This window comes from Glycine soja, chromosome 11 (genome assembly GCF_004193775.1).
Source record: "Glycine soja cultivar W05 chromosome 11, ASM419377v2, whole genome shotgun sequence".
Classification (NCBI taxonomy): domain Eukaryota; kingdom Viridiplantae; phylum Streptophyta; class Magnoliopsida; order Fabales; family Fabaceae; genus Glycine; species Glycine soja.
In genome coordinates this window covers 41,980,911-42,000,275 of record NC_041012.1, presented here as the reverse complement: position 1 = coordinate 42,000,275, position 19,365 = coordinate 41,980,911, and the positions used below count along the sequence as shown (strand labels likewise).

Below are 19,365 nucleotides of genomic sequence, written 5' to 3'. Positions count from 1 at the left end.
TTTCCTATTTTAGTTTCATAACCAATGCTTCCGATTCTGATCACAGGTCATTGTTGAATTTCCCTCACCCTCACATGCTGCAGGTCAAGACAATTAAACGCAGGATCCCGACTCCACCGCCTCCGAAACCTAATGGACCCATTCAAATTAAGCCGCCATATCCTAGAAGCCGAGCACCGCCTCCGCCGCCAAATTAAATCTAGCAACAGCATGTTATGATTGTTCAAGTTTCTTAGTAATTAGGGCTTACTGCCTCAACGTGTTTTGTTTAGGATTTGCTTCACGGTTTCACTATTGTTTCAGTAGTCTCTATTATTATTATTATTATTGTACATTCCCACTAGCCATACCAAGTAGCTGACTGACGATTATGTGGTAGGATTAGTAGTCGTTCAATAATCCCTATTATTAAGGGATTAATTAGTTGGTTGTTCTTTTTCTCTTTTTGAACTTAGTCAAATACCACGCACGATCTTAACTCTTAAGAATCTAAGTCGTGCGCTGCTATTTCCTTTTATCTACTTTCCTTGTAAAGCTATAAAATGGCTTAGACTATGTTCAATGGAATGCAATTTTTCTTGAACGCAAAAAACTATGTTGCTTTCTCAATGTCGACTCTTGGAGCAATGTAGGAAAGCAGCACTTGTTAGTTGCTATTTCATGAAATTGTTTGAAATTAAGGCTCAGGAGCAAAGTAACCCCAACTGATCCGGATTAGATTTTTCCATACACACAAACTTAGATTGAATCCTTGACCACATATTCAAGGGACAAGGTTATATGTCAACTATGCAGACTACACCATATTAGTAGTAGTTTACAGCATATCTTTGACTGCTGATTGAGAACTCTGTGGATTAGCCACATCATCAGAAGTGCTTATGCTCTGCCATCTTGAGGAATTCCGGCGACGTGTAAGCTGCATTCCACCAAAAGTTGCAGCTCTACCTAAAGTTTTGTTATTCACATTATTGTAAAAGCCTGTACCAATTCTGAGTGCTTTCTTCCAAACACTATCATCATCAGCTGTTGCACTGTCTTGATGTTGATCTTCCTCTTCAATATGGTTATGCTTATTTAAGTGATTTTTCAATAAGGCCATCACAAAGCATATGGTGGATATGGCAGCACATATGATATAGAGACCCCAAAAGTTGTGGAGGGTCAGGCTCTCAGTTTCTGGAGATGTTGAGCCGTTTGAGCATTCCTTGGAAGGGGTCAACCATTTCTCTTCCAAAGTTTTTAGTGCTCCATTTTCCGCTAGTGTTAAAAAGGCTTCAGAAAAGTCTTTTGCCATGGGAGATCCTTTTTGAAATACCTGCACATATGATAGTCAGTGGAAGAAAAACAAGTCTGAAATCTTCTGTTATTTAGTATAATATCAATTCAAGGACTACAAAACAAGTTTCCATTTCCAAAGGTTTTCTCAGAATGAATATAATTTGGATAGATTAAACCATGATTTTAGGTGTTTTGCATATTGTTTTCCATTTCAAAGGTTTTCTAATTGGATTTTTACCTCAGTTGTGCTGATCTTTTAATGCAAACCTTTTTTATCAAGCAGATTACTAGCTGAAACTCCATTTCTAATTAGAGAACACCACCAACACTTAAAAGGGCAGCCACTAAGTTTTTCCTATATAATTCCTCCTATTTTTAGAGTAATTTTGCTGCATCTCTAAATTTTTTTTTGTGGAAGTTAACTCTACAGAGTAAAAAATGAACAAACTCATCTGACATTCGTAGTATAAAACAGAATTTGAGAGTGCTAAATACATAACTACGGTTGGAAAAGGAGTTGTAAGCAGTAAGCACTTACAAAGCCCAGTCCTCCAAATTTATAGGTAGCTGTAATTGCAGTGTAATCCTTGCAGTACTTATTCAAGAAAACCTTCTCATACGGGCTCTCAAGAAAGAGGGCAGAAATATTTTTGCTTTTGAATTTATCCACAATGTCATGTTCACCATCCACCTCTATTATTTGCTGTGGTGTGAAATTATACACATTTATCATGTAGTTCTTTACAAACGAACTGCTGTTATCACAACCAACTGATAAGTTGTTTTGCTTTAGCCACTCAACATCTCTTCCAGATTTCAATCGTTTGACAGTAAGTAATGACGAAAGATTGGCAGTGTAGCTTGAGGTTAGAACAAACACAAGAAATAGCCATACACCAACTACTACTCGTGCAGAGTTGCTGTTTATTTTCTCCTCTGAGGCACATCAAAATCAGATATGTGTCAGAATTAGTTTGCAAAAACAAGGTTTTAGGTTTTCCAATCGAAGAAGAAATCCTTATGAAATCTAACATTTAAAGTTTTTCTCTAAACACGATTTTTTGAAGTATTGCAACTCTTAAGTGCTACTCTTTATATATTGTTTTATCCATACTTTTGAAGCCACTGTGTATAAGATTTGTACAAGATGGCAGCTTGACTCAGAAATAGCACAAACGAAAATGGCCCATACTAAATTACCAATCGATTTTAGCTCTGAATGTAATACTAAGAAAAAGGAAAGTGAGAGAGTTTTCATTATTTATACATTTATACTTACTATGAGCAAAAAATAGAGAAGAAAAAGCAAACCACAGTGTTGTGCTGATCTGATTTTTCAATGGTCCACCAAAATCTGGATTCAAGTGATGCTCCAGGAACCATACGATAAACATTGTGTAGATGAGGATTCCAATAGTTGCGATCCACATTTCCGAGCTAAAAGGTTTCATAAACAACCATGCTGACCCTTCAGTCTCTATTGGAAGAATAAGTGATAAGCCTGACTCAGTGTATGGCTGAGTGAACCACACATCCTTTGATCGTTCAGCAAGTATTGTTACATCTCCTACAATAACATCATGGGACTGCAATTGATTTTTGTCCAAAACAGAAGCATTAGTTTTCTTTTCCCTTTCTGTTTTAGAATAAAATTGAAATACTAAAAATTTCTAATAAGAGGATATAGTTTAAAAAGTATACCAGAAAGCATTTTGGGTTGAGACATTCAAACAATAAAAATGCTTCGGGGTGAATATATTTTCCTTGACAAATGATGTTGTTTGTGCCAATTTGGTGCAGAATGAGAATACAAGTTTTGGATTGTTCAAATACAAAGGTCAACTAAGGCAGTAAATTAAGAAACAATTTGCTTTAGTTTTGATATGCATATGATGTTTGGTCTATGTGGTAATGTTATGTTGTGGTGTGCAACGCATATATTGAAGATGAGACGAAAATAGCAAACACAAGCATACTAGAACTTAATGCGTTCAGAAGGCAAAGATTTTACCTTGTTTATGACATTCTGTAGAAGTTTATCATAGGATTCATTAAAGGGGTGAAACTCATAAGGCATCCCAGAATACTTGTCACTCAGAATTTTCCGTGCCTCGTGGAAAAGATCAATACAGAAACCACTATATTGCTTTTGGGAGTCTTCCTTCAAAAAATTAACAAAAGCAGGGTTTGTGGGAATTGCCACTTTTAAACGTTCTGTATCCGTAGGCATTTTCCATCCAATAGGATCAGCAGAAATTAGGCCTCCTGGCCAAACCACTGGGCCAGCTAAGTTATTTGTAGCATAATCACCCCTTGTCTCTCTGTCTTTCAGTATTTCAAGAGATCCAGCAAACTTGAATTTTGGGGTCCAAAAGTCCAATTCCTTGTATTCCCTATTAACCACATTGATGACTCTCAATACTGCAGTGTTGGATAGATGACTTCCTTGGAATCTTATATTACCACTTAAACCATTAAAATTGCTAGATAAAATTTTCTCCAAGAACACCCTTGGCTTTGAGTTACTAGATTTTCTATTCATTTTCTCTAAGGCCTCTGTAATGATTATAACACTATCATAAGCTCGTAATGCATCTGATCCTGGTTTAGTGCCTGCTGTTTCAGCATGCTCAGATTGGAAATTTTCCTGCAAATGAGTATAAGCAGTAGAATTTGTAGAATAGTAGGTTTTGATTCCTAAAGTACCTTCCATAGAGGATAAAACAGATTTATTTGCAAAGTCCAACATACTTGTGATCCCCTCGTTGATTATCCAAGCCGAATCTTTCCCCAAGAATCCAATCTTCTTGGCTTCTCTGAACAAGTGAGTTACCATAGGGAATGATGCTTGAAGTACAACAAAAACACGAGATTTTAGTGGCAACAGCTTAAGCAATTCATCAAGAACAACCCCTTTTGGATCAGATAAAGAAGTGAAATGTGGAAGAACCAATCGGTTCTCAATCTGCGCGTTACCCTTTTGGAGAGCCTCGGAAAAGAGGCTTAACAATCCAGAATCACCACTATAAGGGTTGTCTTCATATATAGCTATAACCTTCTGCCAGTTGTACGCGTGGATAATATCTGCTATGCAGTTCATGTGTGCAGCCTGATCTTTAGCCATTTGAATCAAAAAAGGCCAACGATGTTGCATTAAAGGAGGGACTATTGAAGGAGAAGAAAATGAAATAATTGGAATTTGAGCTTTGTTTCCAAGGTCAGCAGCTAGAGCTGCTTCTTGCCATGTCCCCATGCCAACAATCACTTTAACTTTCTTCTTCATGATTAGTTCTTCAGCTGGAAACAAGAAGCAGCAAGATATTCTATAAAGAGTGCTTAAATGAAATTAAGAAAGTAAAAAAATAATTAAATATTCATCATCAAATAGTGCTTACCAGCTGAAGCTGCTTGTAAAGGGATTCCACCAGAGTCGTGGAAGAAAAGGATTATGTTGTTGTGATTCTTTGAGTTATTATTGAAAGTTTGAGCTGCAATATGCATGGCTCTCTTCTGTTGTTTTCCAACCTCTGAATTGGCATCAATTACCACGCCAACACTTGTATTTTGGAAACTGTAGGCAACCTGAGCTCCAATAAGGCACTTGAATAGGAGAAGCAAGATTTTTAGAGAAGGCCAAAGCAAAAGATATTTACCTGCTTTGTAAGTTTGGGCATGAAAATTCATATTGGCTCTCAAGTAATATAACTGACTTAAAACTTAAATTTCGACAGAGTGATGTTACATTCTTGTAATGAAATATGTATGCTCAGAAATCATGATCCTATAATAGAATGGAATGTTAGAACTTTAGTGATGATCATTCTGCTGCAAATATCAGTTTGAAAGTTTGTATCTTGACTAGTAGTAGTATTAAGTTGAAACGTAACAAATTTTCCGTTTTTTATTCTTGGATTGGACCCTGGCTGAGTAAATGGAGAATAGGAAAGATATTTCATGACAATATGATATTAAGTTAGACATTTGAAACGTCAATACGGATGGCTGAGAAGAGGTTGAGGAATCGCAATTGGACCTCATCCCTTTCCCGTACGAAAATTAGCTTATTTTAATTTTCTTTGTGTTTATTATATTTATTTATTGCAGCTAATACTTAAGAATTGTCACTTTATTGAAACATTTTTAGATTTTTTTCTGAAAATAATTTTAAAATTTATTTAAGTTGTTTTGAGCTTATCTCATGAAAACATTGCAAAGGTAAAATAAAAAAATAGTCTCATATAAGCTTTATAAAAATCCATTAGTATAAGTCATATTGTGTTTATAAATTTGTTCATCTTGTACTTAAAATCTTTCAAAACAAAATCTTGTATTTAAAATAACATATTTGAAAAAATATCGAGATAACTTTTTTGAAAAACAAAAGTAATTTTTTATATTTAAAACTAAGTTAATTCATATGATATATTTTATTTAAGCTTCCCGGACATTTATTTAAGGAAATATATACTTGGTGAATCTAAACAAGCTCGAGATTCCGCCAAACATAATAACTTAGACTCAACAAAATCCATTAATCTTGCCCAACTCTACATAGTATTATGCAATTTATATTTTCTAAAATGAATTATAAATTCTTTTTTTTATTTAAATCAATATCTTTAATGTAATACTTTTTTAGTATAAGACCAAATCTATCCTTACTTAGATATCAAACTAAAGACTACACACTACTTTTTTAGTATAAGACCTAAGGTCAGAATTTCAGCCAACAGCACTTAATTAAGTGACATAAACTAAACTATTCTGTTTCTAAAACAAAACACACATGGGTTTGGGCCAAGTGAAATTGGGTCCTCTGGAGCAAAAGGATCCAAGAGGAGAATTCTGAAGGAGTCGGCGGTCATCGTGCGTTGGGGCGATGAACAATTGAACAAACCAAACATGTCGCAGTTCTGGAAGCCAGGGACGGAGAGGCCTCAGGGTCGCGTGGTGGACGATGAAGAAGGCGGTGTTCTCTTCTTGTCCGGCTCTCACCATTCCTCTTCTTCTTCTCGATACGGCTACGCCAGCATCGATAAGCAGCGCCAGCGTTTGCCTGTGTTCAAGTACCGCACCGCCATTCTCTACCTCGTCGAGACTCGCGCCACCACTATCATCGTCGGCGAAACCGGAAGTGGCAAAACCACTCAAATTCCTCAGGTCATCTTCCTCCAAATTCAAATTCAAATGCAAATTTCATGTGACTAACAGTTTGCATTGTGCATTGCAGTACCTGAAGGAAGCAGGTTGGGCCGCTGGTGGCAGACTCATTGCTTGCACTCAACCTAGGCGACTTGCCGTTCAGGTCACTTCTTCGCATCATATCACTCATTCTTCAATTCATCATTCACAGTTCTCTCTGATCGCAAATCTTATCTCTTTGCTTTTACAGGCTGTTGCTTCCAGAGTTGCCGAAGAAATGGGAGTAAAACTCGGTGAAGAGGTTGGCTACACCATTAGGTTTGAAGATGTTACCAAACCGGTGAGCATCTCTCTCTGACTCTCTTCAATTATCACTTATTTGCATCTTATGTTTGTTGTCATTTTACTCTTGCACACACTTGCGTATATATAATTTATGTTAATATCACAGACAAGAAGGATGAAATAAAATAAATAGTAGAAGAGGAGAGTTGATTAGATGATAACGAATGAGTGGAGTTGTTACAACATTTTTTTTTCTCGTTTTGTGTCAGCACAGGATGTAACTGTGCTAAAGTTCTTAACTGATGGAGTGCTGCTAAGGGAAATGATGGACGATCCTCTTTTGACCAAATACAGGTACTTGTTATCACCTTTTTTAACATTTCGATGAAATATTTACTTCAAATGTTACATGCATACGTTACCTGTATAACTATTATGAAAATGACATTATTATGTGTACAGAAATTGTGAGTTAGATGTCAAAGTGCCTGGACGAGCATTTGAGCATGAACTAGAGAAACTGCGGCAGTTGTATTTTATTTTATCGACAAATTTCAATTGTTAGTTTGTTAGTTTCTTGTTAGCAAGAGGGATCGAACCCACGACCTTTCCCTCCTTTTCTTCTTTCTTAACCGCCCAACCAACCTTATATCTCCTACTATGGCAGTTGTATGAAGGCAGTTCAGCATCCTATCTTTTGTTATGTTCTTTTTTAAAACATCAAGACTAATGGTGTTCTTTTCCTTCTTTATGAAGTCGCTAGCAGACTTCGAGATTGTCCTTGTGTATCTTTCTTTTTGGTGCCCTTGAATTTTGCCAGTTTTTAATTTAACAGATTTCCTAACCCTCCCCATAGGCAGTATAGCAACAGAGGTTTTCAGGGGATATTAGTCTAGCTCTTATACAAAACAAGTTAATTGACTATTGAGACTTTAAATGTTGTCCATGCAAATGCTAATTGTTAAATTGTTATATAAATAGTGTTCATTATACTGAATTTTACACCTTTTTTTTGTGGCCATGCCAAGTAGCAAGGACCCTATATTCGTTTCTATGAAAAAGATGCTATATTCCCTTTTCCTGTTCTGAACTCCTTTTACGCCGACCTCTGTAAATACTTGTTGCAGTGTTATAATGCTGGATGAGGCTCATGAAAGGTCAATATCAACTGACATTTTGCTTGGACTATTGAAAAAGGTATTAAATGTACGGGCACAACATATCTATAGGAATAAAATGCTGTTCTTTTTTTGGTAATTAAAAACTGGCCTCTTTATTTTTAATTTTTTTTAATCTTTTAATTTGTATGAATTCTGTTTGCTACTTTTCTAGATTCAACGGCGTCGGCCAGAGTTGCGGTTGATTATCTCATCTGCTACTATTGAAGCAAAGTCGATGTCTGACTTCTTTCGAATGAGGTTTTCTTCTGCTCGTGCTATGTTTCAATTGTTCAGACTTTTATTTACACTTCAACATTCTTCTGAAAGCTGTATTCATAGAATTTATCTTCATAAAAATGTCACAAGATTTTATCAAGAAAATTGCTTGTCTGATTTTAAGATTCACCTGGATCATATTTAGACAGCCACCAAAAAAACAAACCTGCAAAAAGATAAGGTTTCTCTATCAGAATCCAAATTCATCATCAGTGGAGGACATTTTTATCCATACATAAATACACCTATATCTGTTTGCATTTAGTTGTTTGTAATGCTAATATTATTCTCTCAAAGAAATGACCTTGTGATGCTAGATCATTGTCTAATCAGTAGCTTTAAACTGTCATGTTTCAACACTCTTCCTCTCTGCTGCACCCACAAAAGCACAATGGAAAAAAAAAATATAACCTTTGCAATACCATATTTAATCCAGTTTGGTTGTTTCTCCTTTCTTTAGACTATGGGTAAAATTTGGCCACATTTGGTAAGCATTTGTTTGTTATTGTTAGCATGCCTGTCTAGTAGTGTCTAATATTAACATTGTTATATTAGTTGCTTACTTTTCCCATTTGGTAAGCATAACTGATAAAACCAGAATTCACTATAGGGATTATAGTAAATCCAGACAACAAAGCTCTAATTACAATATGAAAATGCAGAAAAATGTTGAAAAAGAAAGAAAATATCATAAGTATACTTATCTGCCCTATGGCAAGAGCCACCTAAGACTACCCAATTGATTGCGTATCTCTCATTCCCTCTTCCCTTATATCCCCACCCAGCCTCTAACTTCACCTCATGCTTCCCACACTTCTTGCCACATATAAAAGATTGTTACAGCATATGCAGATCCCTCTTTTTGCCTATTACCTATATAGGAGTGCCTAACAAACTCTCCTGGATTCACTGTTAAGCTGACTAGTTCTGTACTTGTTGTACTTAGTTACAACCATTAGGATTGTGTCCAATTCACCATACCTGTTACTTATTATCTAATATATAATACCAAATTACTGAATTGTTTAAAATTAAAAGTATTCTGGATTTTTTGTGTTGAGTATTCAGATGTTGATTGTCACCTGAAAAAGCAGTCACTTATACAACAATGTGTTCTATTAACAGAAAAAAGCGCCGAGAACCTGAAAACGAGGAGCATGGACTACAAGTGGAACCTGTAATCTTATCAGTTGAGGTACTATTTTTGGGATTATGACTCGTGCTTTCATGCCTACTGTTTTCTAAGTGCATTTGTTTGAAGCAAAACCAGTGTTGTTAATGGCGGATCGCGGTTCATGGCGGAAAGCCAAAAATCCGCCATAAAAATATGGTGGATGGTGTAGTGGAAAAGGGCAGATGTCATGGCGGACAAAAAAAGAATACATATATATAATTATAAATAACAAAGTACCAACACTAAATAAACTCATTGAAATTGAAAAAAACAATGGATTGCATTCAAATAAACTAAAAAAGTTAAAAAAGTTTCATGAGTTCATACAATAAAAGAGGACTGAACAGAAAAAAAAAACGTGACGTCAAATAGGAAAAAAAATAAAAATGGGACTGTCAAAAATAAAAAAAGAGTGTCAAATAGAAAAATGAAAAAAAAGCTGCAGACATAAAAAACGGATGTCAAACAGAAAAAAAAAGGAAAAAAAAAAACAAAAAAAAGGCACCACTGTCCGTCGTCCACAATATTCGTCTTCGTCGTCATGCTGCCATGCATCATGCTGCCGTTCGTCACCGCCGTTCATGGTGCTGCTGGTCACTGCGACGCTGCTGGGTGCGGTTGCTGGTCGCTGCTTCGCGGGGTCATGCTGCTGCCGGTCGTCGCTGCTGGTAGTGGTGGCTGCTGGGTGCGGGTGCTGGTTCGCTGCTGTTCTGTTTCTGTTCGTGGCTGCTGCGCTTTTCAAAATATATTATCGGGTAGGGTTGGGTCAGGTCAGCCCAACACCTACTGCGAAAAAACAAAAAAGGCCACTATTCTGCCTTTCCCGCTATTCCACCATGACCCGCCATGGCGCCACCATTAGCAACCCGCCACACCACCGCTATTCGGTGGCGTTTTTTCAAAATTCCGCCACGCTTTTCCGCCATGGCCGCCATTTGATAACACTGGGCAAAACATATTCATATTTAAGGTCACTTGCATCTCCCTTGCCCTTGAATTTGCTTTCAACAAGGTTATGTATTGGTTTCTCTCTAGTTCTCTGCCTATGATTGTTTCAGTGTGGTATCTGATCCAATGACAGAACTGGGCTGCTATTGTATTGCTATCTTCCTTCTTTCCTTTGTTCTTTTTTTTACAATTGTTATTATTATTATTAAATTTTTCCTGCCTGTCTGTATCATCTCCCTGGTGTATTTCTTTTCCATTTAATATTAATTTTCACAAAGAAACACCTCACTTTTCAGAACTACAATATAATTTGGAAATATTTTAATTAAGTGGGGCATTGCTATGACTTTGTGATTTCCAGGTTAAAGTTTTCGATATACAAAATACAAATACATTATTATGCTTTATGCTTTATGATTTTTAGGGTAGAGGCTTCAATGTACAAATTAATTATTCTGAGGAACCTGTCCAAGACTATGTTCAAGCTGCTGTTTCAACAGTACTCTTGATCCATGAGCGGGTATGTTATCTTATATCGAAACAGGATAACTTCAACTAATGCATTCTATTTGTGAGGCATTTTAAATCAGTGTAGTGTACTCTTGATCCATGAGCGGGTATGTTATCTTATATCGAAACAGGATAACTTCAACTAATGCATTCTATTTGTGAGGCATTTTAAATCAGTGTAGTGTACTCTTGATCCAAAATATGAGTGCTCATTTTGATGCATACTATAGTAACTAGTAACTATACATTTCTGCTGTTGATGTAAGCAGAAAGTCAGATTTATCTAAATAGTTAAAACAAAAACAAAATGGATTGAAATGGTTGTTTGGTCTTTCTTATCTCTCCTTAGGAGCCTGCAGGAGACGTTCTAGTGTTCCTTACTGGACAAGATGATATTGATGCTTCTGTTCAGTTACTTAATGATGAGGTTCAAACTACTGGAAAGCACTCTTCAGGTACACACTCTGAATAATTATTATTTGGACTGTTAGCTTTTGATGTCTTTAATTACTGACAACAAAAATGAGTAAAATATGTATAAATTTTTGTGTTTTCCGAACATAACAAGAAAATGATTTCATATCTTTAAGTCTTCAATGAGATACAACTAATGCATGGAATTTTCTTTGTTCCAGGATTGATTGTTTTGCCCCTGTATTCAGGACTTTCACGCGCTGAACAGGTTAGAAATACATCTGTGGGTTTACTTGTCAAAAATTTGTTTCTATACTTATTATAATTGTAATTTCTGAATGGAGTGATACTTGTTTTACATTCTCTCAGGAGTTAGTGTTCTCTCAAGCCCCTCGAGGAAAGAGAAAAGTGATCATTTCTACTAATATAGCAGAAACATCACTGACGTTGGAAGTAACATCTCTTTTACCATAAGTTTGACTATGCCTATGGTTAGAGACAAGATCCTCCTTATCCATTCTTATTTTTCTAATCATGCAGGGAATTGTCTATGTTGTTGACAGTGGATTCTCTAAACAGCGGTTCTACAATCCGGTATTTTCATTTTGTTGTTTCTATTAAAGAGATATAGTAATGATCCCTATATTGATTTGTTCCTGTTTTTGGTTTATAAATGTCACTTGATCTATCTTTACTTCCATTCAAGTTTCGTTTTTGATCTCCATTTTTCATCTAAGATTGTTCCACTGCAGAGGAGTTATCTTCACTTTCCACTTCTGCCCTGGTATTTTCTTAAAAATTTAAAAAAGCTTCATCAATTTTTTATGTAACTTATTTAAATTTTATACAAGTCATTGTTGGTTCATGAAGGATTTAAAACCTTAAAATTTTCAATATATATTGGGATGACGATTTCTCAGTTATGATATACTAATGAATTTTAAATTAACATTTATTCTGTATTTTCTTCATTATTCACTTTATTAGAATTTATCCACTAAATTTTTATTAATTCTCGTTGGCTCAGATTTCTTGATGTCTCCAAGTGTAATTTTATTTCTGGAAGCTGTCCCTTCTCCATTCTTCTCCTCTCCCTTACTCAGATTTTTTATGTCTCCAAGGTTAATTTTCTTCCATGCTTTGTAATAGATTTCTGATATTGAAAATCTGGTTGTGGCACCAATCTCTAGAGCTTCTGCTAGACAAAGAGCTGGTAGGGCTGGACGAGTTCGACCAGGAAAGTGTTACAGGTGTAGTAGTTAGTTACCTTCAACTGTTTAATGAACATGTTTCACTATGAATTATGATTTTTTAACCTAGTCACCTGTTGCTTCAGAGATAAGAGATCGACTTTTGTATGTGGTAACTGATTTTCTTCCAAAGAACCACAATTATTTAACTAAATATTAACTTAATTTTTTTAATCTGGTTTGGAGGATATCTTTTCCTGTCTACTTTGTAGTTTGTGGTCATAACCTTCCTTTGTCTCTCTCTCTCTCTCTATATATGGAGAGAGTCATATATATCTCTATATATAGAGAAAGAGAGAGAGGAGGGATCAAATTACACCGGTGTAACTTTGACAACTATTACATCATTTTATAATTTTCAACTAGATAATATTTTCTTAAAACTCACCGTTGGATTAAAAGTTTCTTTCACATAGATCACATATGCAAAATTTCATGTTAATCCAAAATCATTTGCTACCTCTTTCATATAAATTAAAATCAATGTAATATAAACATTTCAAATACTAAAATATGAATTATTTGATTACCTTCTTGCTGCTGTTCAATTTTGACAAAATTTGACACAAAAGATCTTGGTAATACATAGATATAATTCATCGGTTGGATCAATAAAAATCGCATTTTATATCATGTTATAGAAATGATGTAATAGTGGTCAAAGTTATACCGGTGTAATTTGATTCCTCCTCATATGTGTGTGTTCTGATATCATATTAAGTATTCCATTCATGAAGTTGGTATTGCTTCTTCAATTTCGCGGTGTAATAATGGTCATTGTGTTTTACTAATTTTTTTTAATGGTTGTTTATTGTATTCTGTTTTGTGTTCCTGTTACCGTGTCAACATCTCAAATTGTAATTTGTATCTTGTAAATGTTAACTTTGGCAATCATTCACTGAGCCCATGATTGCAACCAGGCTATATACAGAAGAATATTTTCTTAACCACATGTCTAATGAGGGGATTCCAGAGATACAGAGATCAAGTATGGTCTCCTGCGTTATCCAGGTTAGTAACTGTTATGGAATAATTTCACAGAAACAGAAGTATTTTAGCCTGGTTTATTTTTTAGTGTTACCACCATTATCTGTTATTTCTTTTTCTCCTAGCATGGAACTTTTTGACTGGGATGATATTTTTCTGATCAATAGAATGACGACTAATGAAAAGTTGCATCATTGCTATTTTGAATTATCATGAATTTGTTTGAATTTAATAAATAATAAAAAAGGGTATTTGTTCCCCATATATGATAATTTAATTAAAAAAAATCAAGATTAACCAGAGAGAGGGAAAGAGGAAGTTGCATTCGAAACTTCAGTGTTTTTGACAATTCATTTTATCAACTCTTTTCTTCCAATGAATTTAGTGCGCCTTTATTTTTTTCCTGGCCTGGTATTTACTAACTCTTTTTCATGGTCTGGTATTTTTGTTACTTGGCTTATGGCTAATTTTAAGGGGGGTTTCTCTTCTAATATGGAAGATGTTGAACAACTTTGTTGCATTCTTTAGCCTCTTCCCCTTAGTTGTCCATCACCTCTACTAAAATTTATCAATTTTATCCACAAAAGAAAAAGCTTAGTAGTATAGTGTTTGATGAGATGGATTGTCCAATTATCACCTCTACCTTTTCTGATATTACTGATATCATTTCATTGGAGTGCTATTACTGGAATATTGTTCGATGTAATAGTGTGTGTCGGTAGATCAAGTTAATGATCAATCCTAAAATTAATTACTTGACACTTTTTTCTGGTTATTTCCAGTTAAAGGCCTTGGGGATTGATAATATCTTGGGCTTTGACTGGCCAGCGTCTCCATCTACTGAAGCAATGATCCGAGCATTAGAAATTCTCTACTCACTTAGGGTTTTGGATGATGATGCTAAGCTGACTTCACCAACTGGATTTCAAGTTGCAGAGATTCCACTTGTAAATTTCTCTTACCACAAAAATCATGTTTGATTCATTTGTTAAATGCTTCATCTCTATTTGTAGAATTATAAAGACTTGTTTTATTCACCATGGGCCTAGGGTTAGTCCTAAGTACAGTAGACATATAGAGTCTATTGAGAAAAATCCAAGCCCCACTTCGGTTAGAGATCAAACCAATATAGAGTATATAAGTGTGTGGGGGGGGGGGGGGGGGCAACCCTCACCCTAAGAGCTAGTTTTTGGGGTTGAGTTAGACCCAAACCCACATTTTAAGAGAGTCATTTAGTGGTCAGGATAAAAAAAGATAGGACGAATAAGCTATCATATCCTGTGTTTTTAATGTATTGTTTGGTGAGCTGACAAGATAGGATAAGCTTATCCTGTCATGTTCATTAGTTCAAAAATTATCCAGAAGAGGGAGCTAGGTTAGGAACAGGTAGGATTGGATAGAGAAAATTTCCACCTTTCAGGCTTTCACCTTGCTACTACGCAATTGTTTTGCTCCACCACCACCACTACCACAATTGTTGCTACGATGTACCAGCATTGTTGCCACCACAACCATTGCTACTGTTGCCATCACTACTATTGCTGCTGCCATCACTAGCATGTATCATGATTGCTTCTATAATTGTTACCTCTACTGACACAACCACTATCACTACATTTGCCAGGATCCGATGGTCTCAAAAATGATAATTGCTTCCAGTCAACTTGGGTGTTCAGAGGAGATAATCACCATTGCTGCTGTTCTTTCCGTCCAGGTGAATCTTTTTGCTGTAGTCATGACCATAAATAATTGTTTTAGATACAAATTTTAATAAAATTCTGTGTAAGAATCAATTTTCATGCTGACATTGGGAAATATTAAATGAACTCTATCTGTATATCATCACAAATATATAGCTGAACATTAATGTATAGAGCAGTTGACCTTAATTTCAAATTATCTATGTATACAGTCTATCTGGATCTCAGGGAGAGGGATACAAAAGGAATCAGATGAAGCAAAATTGAGATTTGCTGCTGCGGAGGTACTTTAGTTTGCGTTTTTTCTGACTCACTTTTTCTATTTAAAACCGTAATTTCCTCTACATTATTTGTGTGATATAACTGTTTATCTGTAGCAATATGATGTATGAAGTATTTTTTTTATTCGTAAATGTGATCTTTTGATAATTGGTACAATTACAGGGTGACCATGTAACGTTCCTTAATGTATATAAGGGGTTTCATCAGTCTGGTAAATCTTCACAGTGGTGTCACAAGAACTATGTAAACTACCATGCCATGGTGTGTATATGGTTAGCAATTTTGCACAATTTAGGCATTTCAATATGTCCTTTCCAATATTCATGTTGACATGGATGCTTAAATTGCACAGAGAAAGGTTCTTGAAGTTAGAGAACAACTCAAAAGAATTGCCAAGAGGATAGGCTTAGTCTTAAAATCTTGCGAAAGTGATATGCAGGTTGGTTTTTTTTTTCTTTATACTTACTGATTATGATTTATTTTTTTAAAACTGTCTTCAATCTTCTCCTGATTTATTCTCTGTTGGGTGCTTAAATAGTCAAAGTTATGGAAAGCTCTGCACTAGTGTAATTATTATTTTATTGATCCTGTCCCATTCTTTGGTTTTTCGCCCTACTACATGATTTCACTTTCAGTTCCTTGGTTTTATGGCCCGTTTGGACAAACAACTTAATTAAGGTCCTATTGTTGTTTTAGTAATTGAAGGGGAAAAAACGGTTAAACTGTTTTTATATAAGCTATATATTTTTTTCATAAGCTATCATGGAGAGCTTATTGAAATAAGCTAAAAACAACTTATGGGCGTGTCATAAGTCATTTTAATATTTTCATAAGCTCTTCCAAACACATACATGAGTGCTTATGTCATAAGTCCAAATAAGTTGTACACTTTCTTTAAAATGGGGCTAGGTTATAAGGTGCATATTTAAATGTTATACCTTTCCAGGTGGTCAGAAAAGCAGTCACTGCTGGCTTTTTCGCTAATGCATGCCATCTAGAGGTGAGATACTTCTTGACACACTAAAATACATGCGTTTCTCTTTCATTTTCATGTATATTACCATTTTTCACCACAAATTTTGTAGTGAAGCAAATCATTTGACTTGGTTAAATTTTGTTTCTGTACCTTGTTAAAAGGAATACAGTCATAACGGGATGTATAAGACGTTAAGAGGATCACAGGAAGTTTATATTCATCCATCATCAGTGCTATTCAGGTTAGTACAAACTGAGTTTGTGAAAGTTTTGTATTATGTGCACTACTATTTTTGCTTTAGAAGATCAAGTAATGTTGGGTATCAAGCTGTCTGAATTCGAGGAATAAGGAACCTCCAGACTAAACAAGGGAAGAAGGAGACTGATAACTTTTGCTTCATCTATTTCAGACCGTATATATAACTCGTGCAAATTGCTAAATGACAAATACAGAAAATAACAAAATGCAAAAAGCAATAATCAGAATTGTGCAATAACAAATAACAATTATTCTGGCAGATTCTCCTTTAGTGCGAGCATATCCGTGAATAACAGAATCTGTTAGGATCCTTCAAACATAATCTTCTAAACGCTTGGGTGGGTTGCTCCCCCTTTTAGGCCTTTCATTGCTCTGCTGTTGGCCCATATTCCTCTGCCTATCAAGTAACCTGGAATACTAAAACAGAAATCCTGTAGTCTCTTCCGGTGTCTGTTGAACTTCTGACTTTTGTATCTTTTTTCTTCCTTTTTTTCTAGGGGATACAATGAAATATTTTAATAGATGATCTCTGTATCTGAAGTTAACCTAAAATTGTGTTCTTTTGCAGAGTAAATCCAAAGTGGGTTATTTACAATTCTCTTGTATCAACTGATCGACAATACATGCGTAATGTCATAACCATAGATCCCTCATGTCTATTGGAGGCTGCTCCTCACTTCTACCAGCTACAGCAATCTAATCATCTTCTTCGCTGATTTGCCGTAGGCTAATTAACTGTGTCTGAGGCGAAGGAAAGAAATTGTTAATATATGACAAATTTCAGTTCAAGTAGAGCAGATTAACCAGTGGTGTTAGGACTCTCCTGTGTGTAAATTGCATACTTTGTCAAGGCTATTGGAAGTCTTTTTTAATCCTCTGTAGTCCTCAGGGCTGTTATTGTCTCAATGCCTTTATAGTTGTTAATTATTGTTTAAGGATAAGGAACGAAAAGGTTTATTTTTTTATTAAGAAATTGCAAACTCTAGAATGTTTTCTTGTTTGTAATCTTTGAAGGCAATCGTGGGCTATGGCTTTTGAAAAGTGTAATGCTTTATTCTTTAAATGTGATGGGCATATTTTGTAAAATAAAATATAAAACTATTGGAACTTGCAGAAAAAAAAGAGATTAAATTGGAGGAAAATTATCATTCAAATTCATAAAAGAGAATATCTATGTAAAGGCTCACAATTAATTTAAAATTTCTAATCAATCAAATCTATCATCAGATTTATTTAAAACTAAATTAACTAAAAAAAAGATAAAAATACACATCAATAACAATTTTTTTTTATCAAAACTTATTCAAAATTCAAATAACAATTTTTCTATCAAAACTTATTCAAAATTCGAATAACAATTTTTTCATGACTACTCCTTGAAATTTGTTGTGTTAGTGTTAAGCTCTCCATGATCTTCAAACTTGATATAGAAAGCGTTTTTTTAGTCATTATGTCTACAAGTTGGCCATCAATTTCAGTTTAAACCACTGTCTTATCCAATTTAATTACTCTCAGGATTTATCATGTCAAATTCATCTTGCATAAACTTTAATGACTTCAAATTAGTGTGATCAAATCTTTCATGCCAAACATCAAGCTCAATCAATTTTGACAATAGAATTATGAACTTCAACTAAATTAAACTTCACATAAAAATTGTTTTCAATCCTTTCACATTTCATGATAAAGGGCAATATTTTAGATTCGTTCTCTTCAATGATAAAACAATATTTTGTTTCAACTAATGTTGTGAAATTATGTATTATATGTATTGTTATAGATATTTATGTAGAATAATAAGATTTTTTATTTTTAAATCACAAGTAAATTGTTTATTAAATATATTTTTATTGATTCAAACAGTATTTTCGAATGATCACTTTTTGTTATATATAATTGATACCACTTCTCTTAAATTGTATGTAAAATTAAAGTATTATCCAAGGAATTAATGTCCCTATCATGATCATTATATACAATTTTTAATCATATTTTTTCTGCTAAATGTCATTGTTTTAAAAATATTTCTAATATGTTAACATATCATTTTATACTAAAAACCAAAACTGCAATAGTATCTCAACTATGATAATAAGTACTTACTTTGTTACATGGAAACAATATTTCACAATAAGTTGCATAATTATAATCTATACTATAGTTTATCAACTTATTTAAAATGCTTAATTAAGTGTTTAAATGAGTTTGAGGCATGATGTTTTTTAAATACAATTATCACTGTTTTCTAAATTTAAATCATTCATTAAATGTGTATAAGCTGACATATTTATTTTTAATTCTAAACTTAATAATGAAATAATGTTTTCAAATCATTGTAATTAGGATGAACAAAACAAAGGATTAAATCGTTTAATCTAATTCCATCAATATTATATTATAAAGGAATATTTTTTTTTTTGTATTTTTTAGTTTTTAGACAAAGGAACAAATGTTTACATAGTTATGTTTATAAAAATAGTTACTTTTTTGTATTATGTTTCAATTGTATTAAAAATATATAAGACTTTACTTTTTATAATTATGTCATTATCTAAATTTTAAGAAAATAATTACATACTACTTGCAAAATTTGAAGTTTTATAATGACATAAAATAGTTCTCTGTCCCTAATTTAATTCTTATTTTTTTTCTAGAATTATATGTAATAAGCATTGTCCAGTAAAAAATGAGACAGAATCTTAATTTTTCTCATTAAAGGATG

The 19,365-nt window shown here is 34.2% G+C and overlaps 2 protein-coding genes across 6 annotated transcripts; one reads left to right on the top strand and one right to left on the bottom strand.

Moving 5' to 3' along the window:
* LOC114373834 (glutamate receptor 2.7-like) lies at window positions 1–5,206 on the bottom strand. Of its 4 annotated transcripts, none has more exons than XM_028331379.1 (6): window positions 4,935–5,205; window positions 4,677–4,863; window positions 3,293–4,578; window positions 2,561–2,867; window positions 1,820–2,217; window positions 1–1,318 (listed from the first exon to the last, which is right to left on the bottom strand). In XM_028331379.1, exons 1-6 carry the CDS (start codon window positions 4,953–4,955, stop codon window positions 818–820), a joined length of 2,700 nt encoding a protein of 899 aa, XP_028187180.1. In that variant the 5' UTR covers window positions 4,956–5,205; the 3' UTR covers window positions 1–817. The 4 variants fall into 4 exon arrangements, with proteins under 4 accessions (XP_028187180.1, XP_028187181.1, XP_028187179.1 ...); XM_028331380.1 differs by having other exon boundaries at window positions 4,677–4,852; XM_028331378.1 differs by having other exon boundaries at window positions 1,892–2,217; window positions 4,677–5,206.
* Window positions 5,207–6,045: 839 nt separating this feature from the next.
* Window positions 6,046–17,706, top strand: LOC114376659 (probable pre-mRNA-splicing factor ATP-dependent RNA helicase DEAH9). Of its 2 annotated transcripts, none has more exons than XM_028334867.1 (22): window positions 6,046–6,441; window positions 6,512–6,586; window positions 6,674–6,763; window positions 6,983–7,062; window positions 7,836–7,914; window positions 8,041–8,126; window positions 9,270–9,339; window positions 10,691–10,786; window positions 11,126–11,231; window positions 11,412–11,458; window positions 11,560–11,643; window positions 11,731–11,784; window positions 12,340–12,440; window positions 13,361–13,451; window positions 14,210–14,374; window positions 15,052–15,141; window positions 15,340–15,411; window positions 15,572–15,670; window positions 15,762–15,848; window positions 16,356–16,409; window positions 16,547–16,626; window positions 17,212–17,706. In XM_028334867.1, exons 1-22 carry the CDS (start codon window positions 6,184–6,186, stop codon window positions 17,357–17,359), a joined length of 2,112 nt encoding a protein of 703 aa, XP_028190668.1. In that variant the 5' UTR covers window positions 6,046–6,183; the 3' UTR covers window positions 17,360–17,706. The 2 variants fall into 2 exon arrangements, with proteins under 2 accessions (XP_028190668.1, XP_028190669.1); XM_028334868.1 differs by having other exon boundaries at window positions 6,184–6,441; window positions 7,836–7,905.
* The last annotated feature ends 1,659 nt before the right edge of the window (window positions 17,707–19,365 follow it).

Bases quoted from the DNA above. Each gene is read 5' to 3' on its own strand.
- LOC114373834 (XM_028331377.1), bottom strand. From the start codon at position 4,965: ATGAATTTTCATGCCCAAACTTACAAAGCAGGTAAATATCTTTTGCTT. The intron at 4,579-4,676 runs GTAAGCACTATT...TCTTGTTTCCAG, and splicing joins TTTACAAGCAGCTTCAGCTG to CTGAAGAACTAATCATGAAG. The intron at 2,218-2,560 runs GTAAGTATAAAT...GATGTGCCTCAG, and splicing joins TTCTCTATTTTTTGCTCATA to AGGAGAAAATAAACAGCAAC.
- LOC114376659 (XM_028334867.1), top strand. From the start codon at position 6,184: ATGTCGCAGTTCTGGAAGCCAGGGACGGAGAGGCCTCAGGGTCGCGTG. The intron at 9,340-10,690 runs GTACTATTTTTG...TATGATTTTTAG, and splicing joins CTGTAATCTTATCAGTTGAG to GGTAGAGGCTTCAATGTACA. The intron at 14,375-15,051 runs GTAAATTTCTCT...TACATTTGCCAG, and splicing joins AAGTTGCAGAGATTCCACTT to GATCCGATGGTCTCAAAAAT.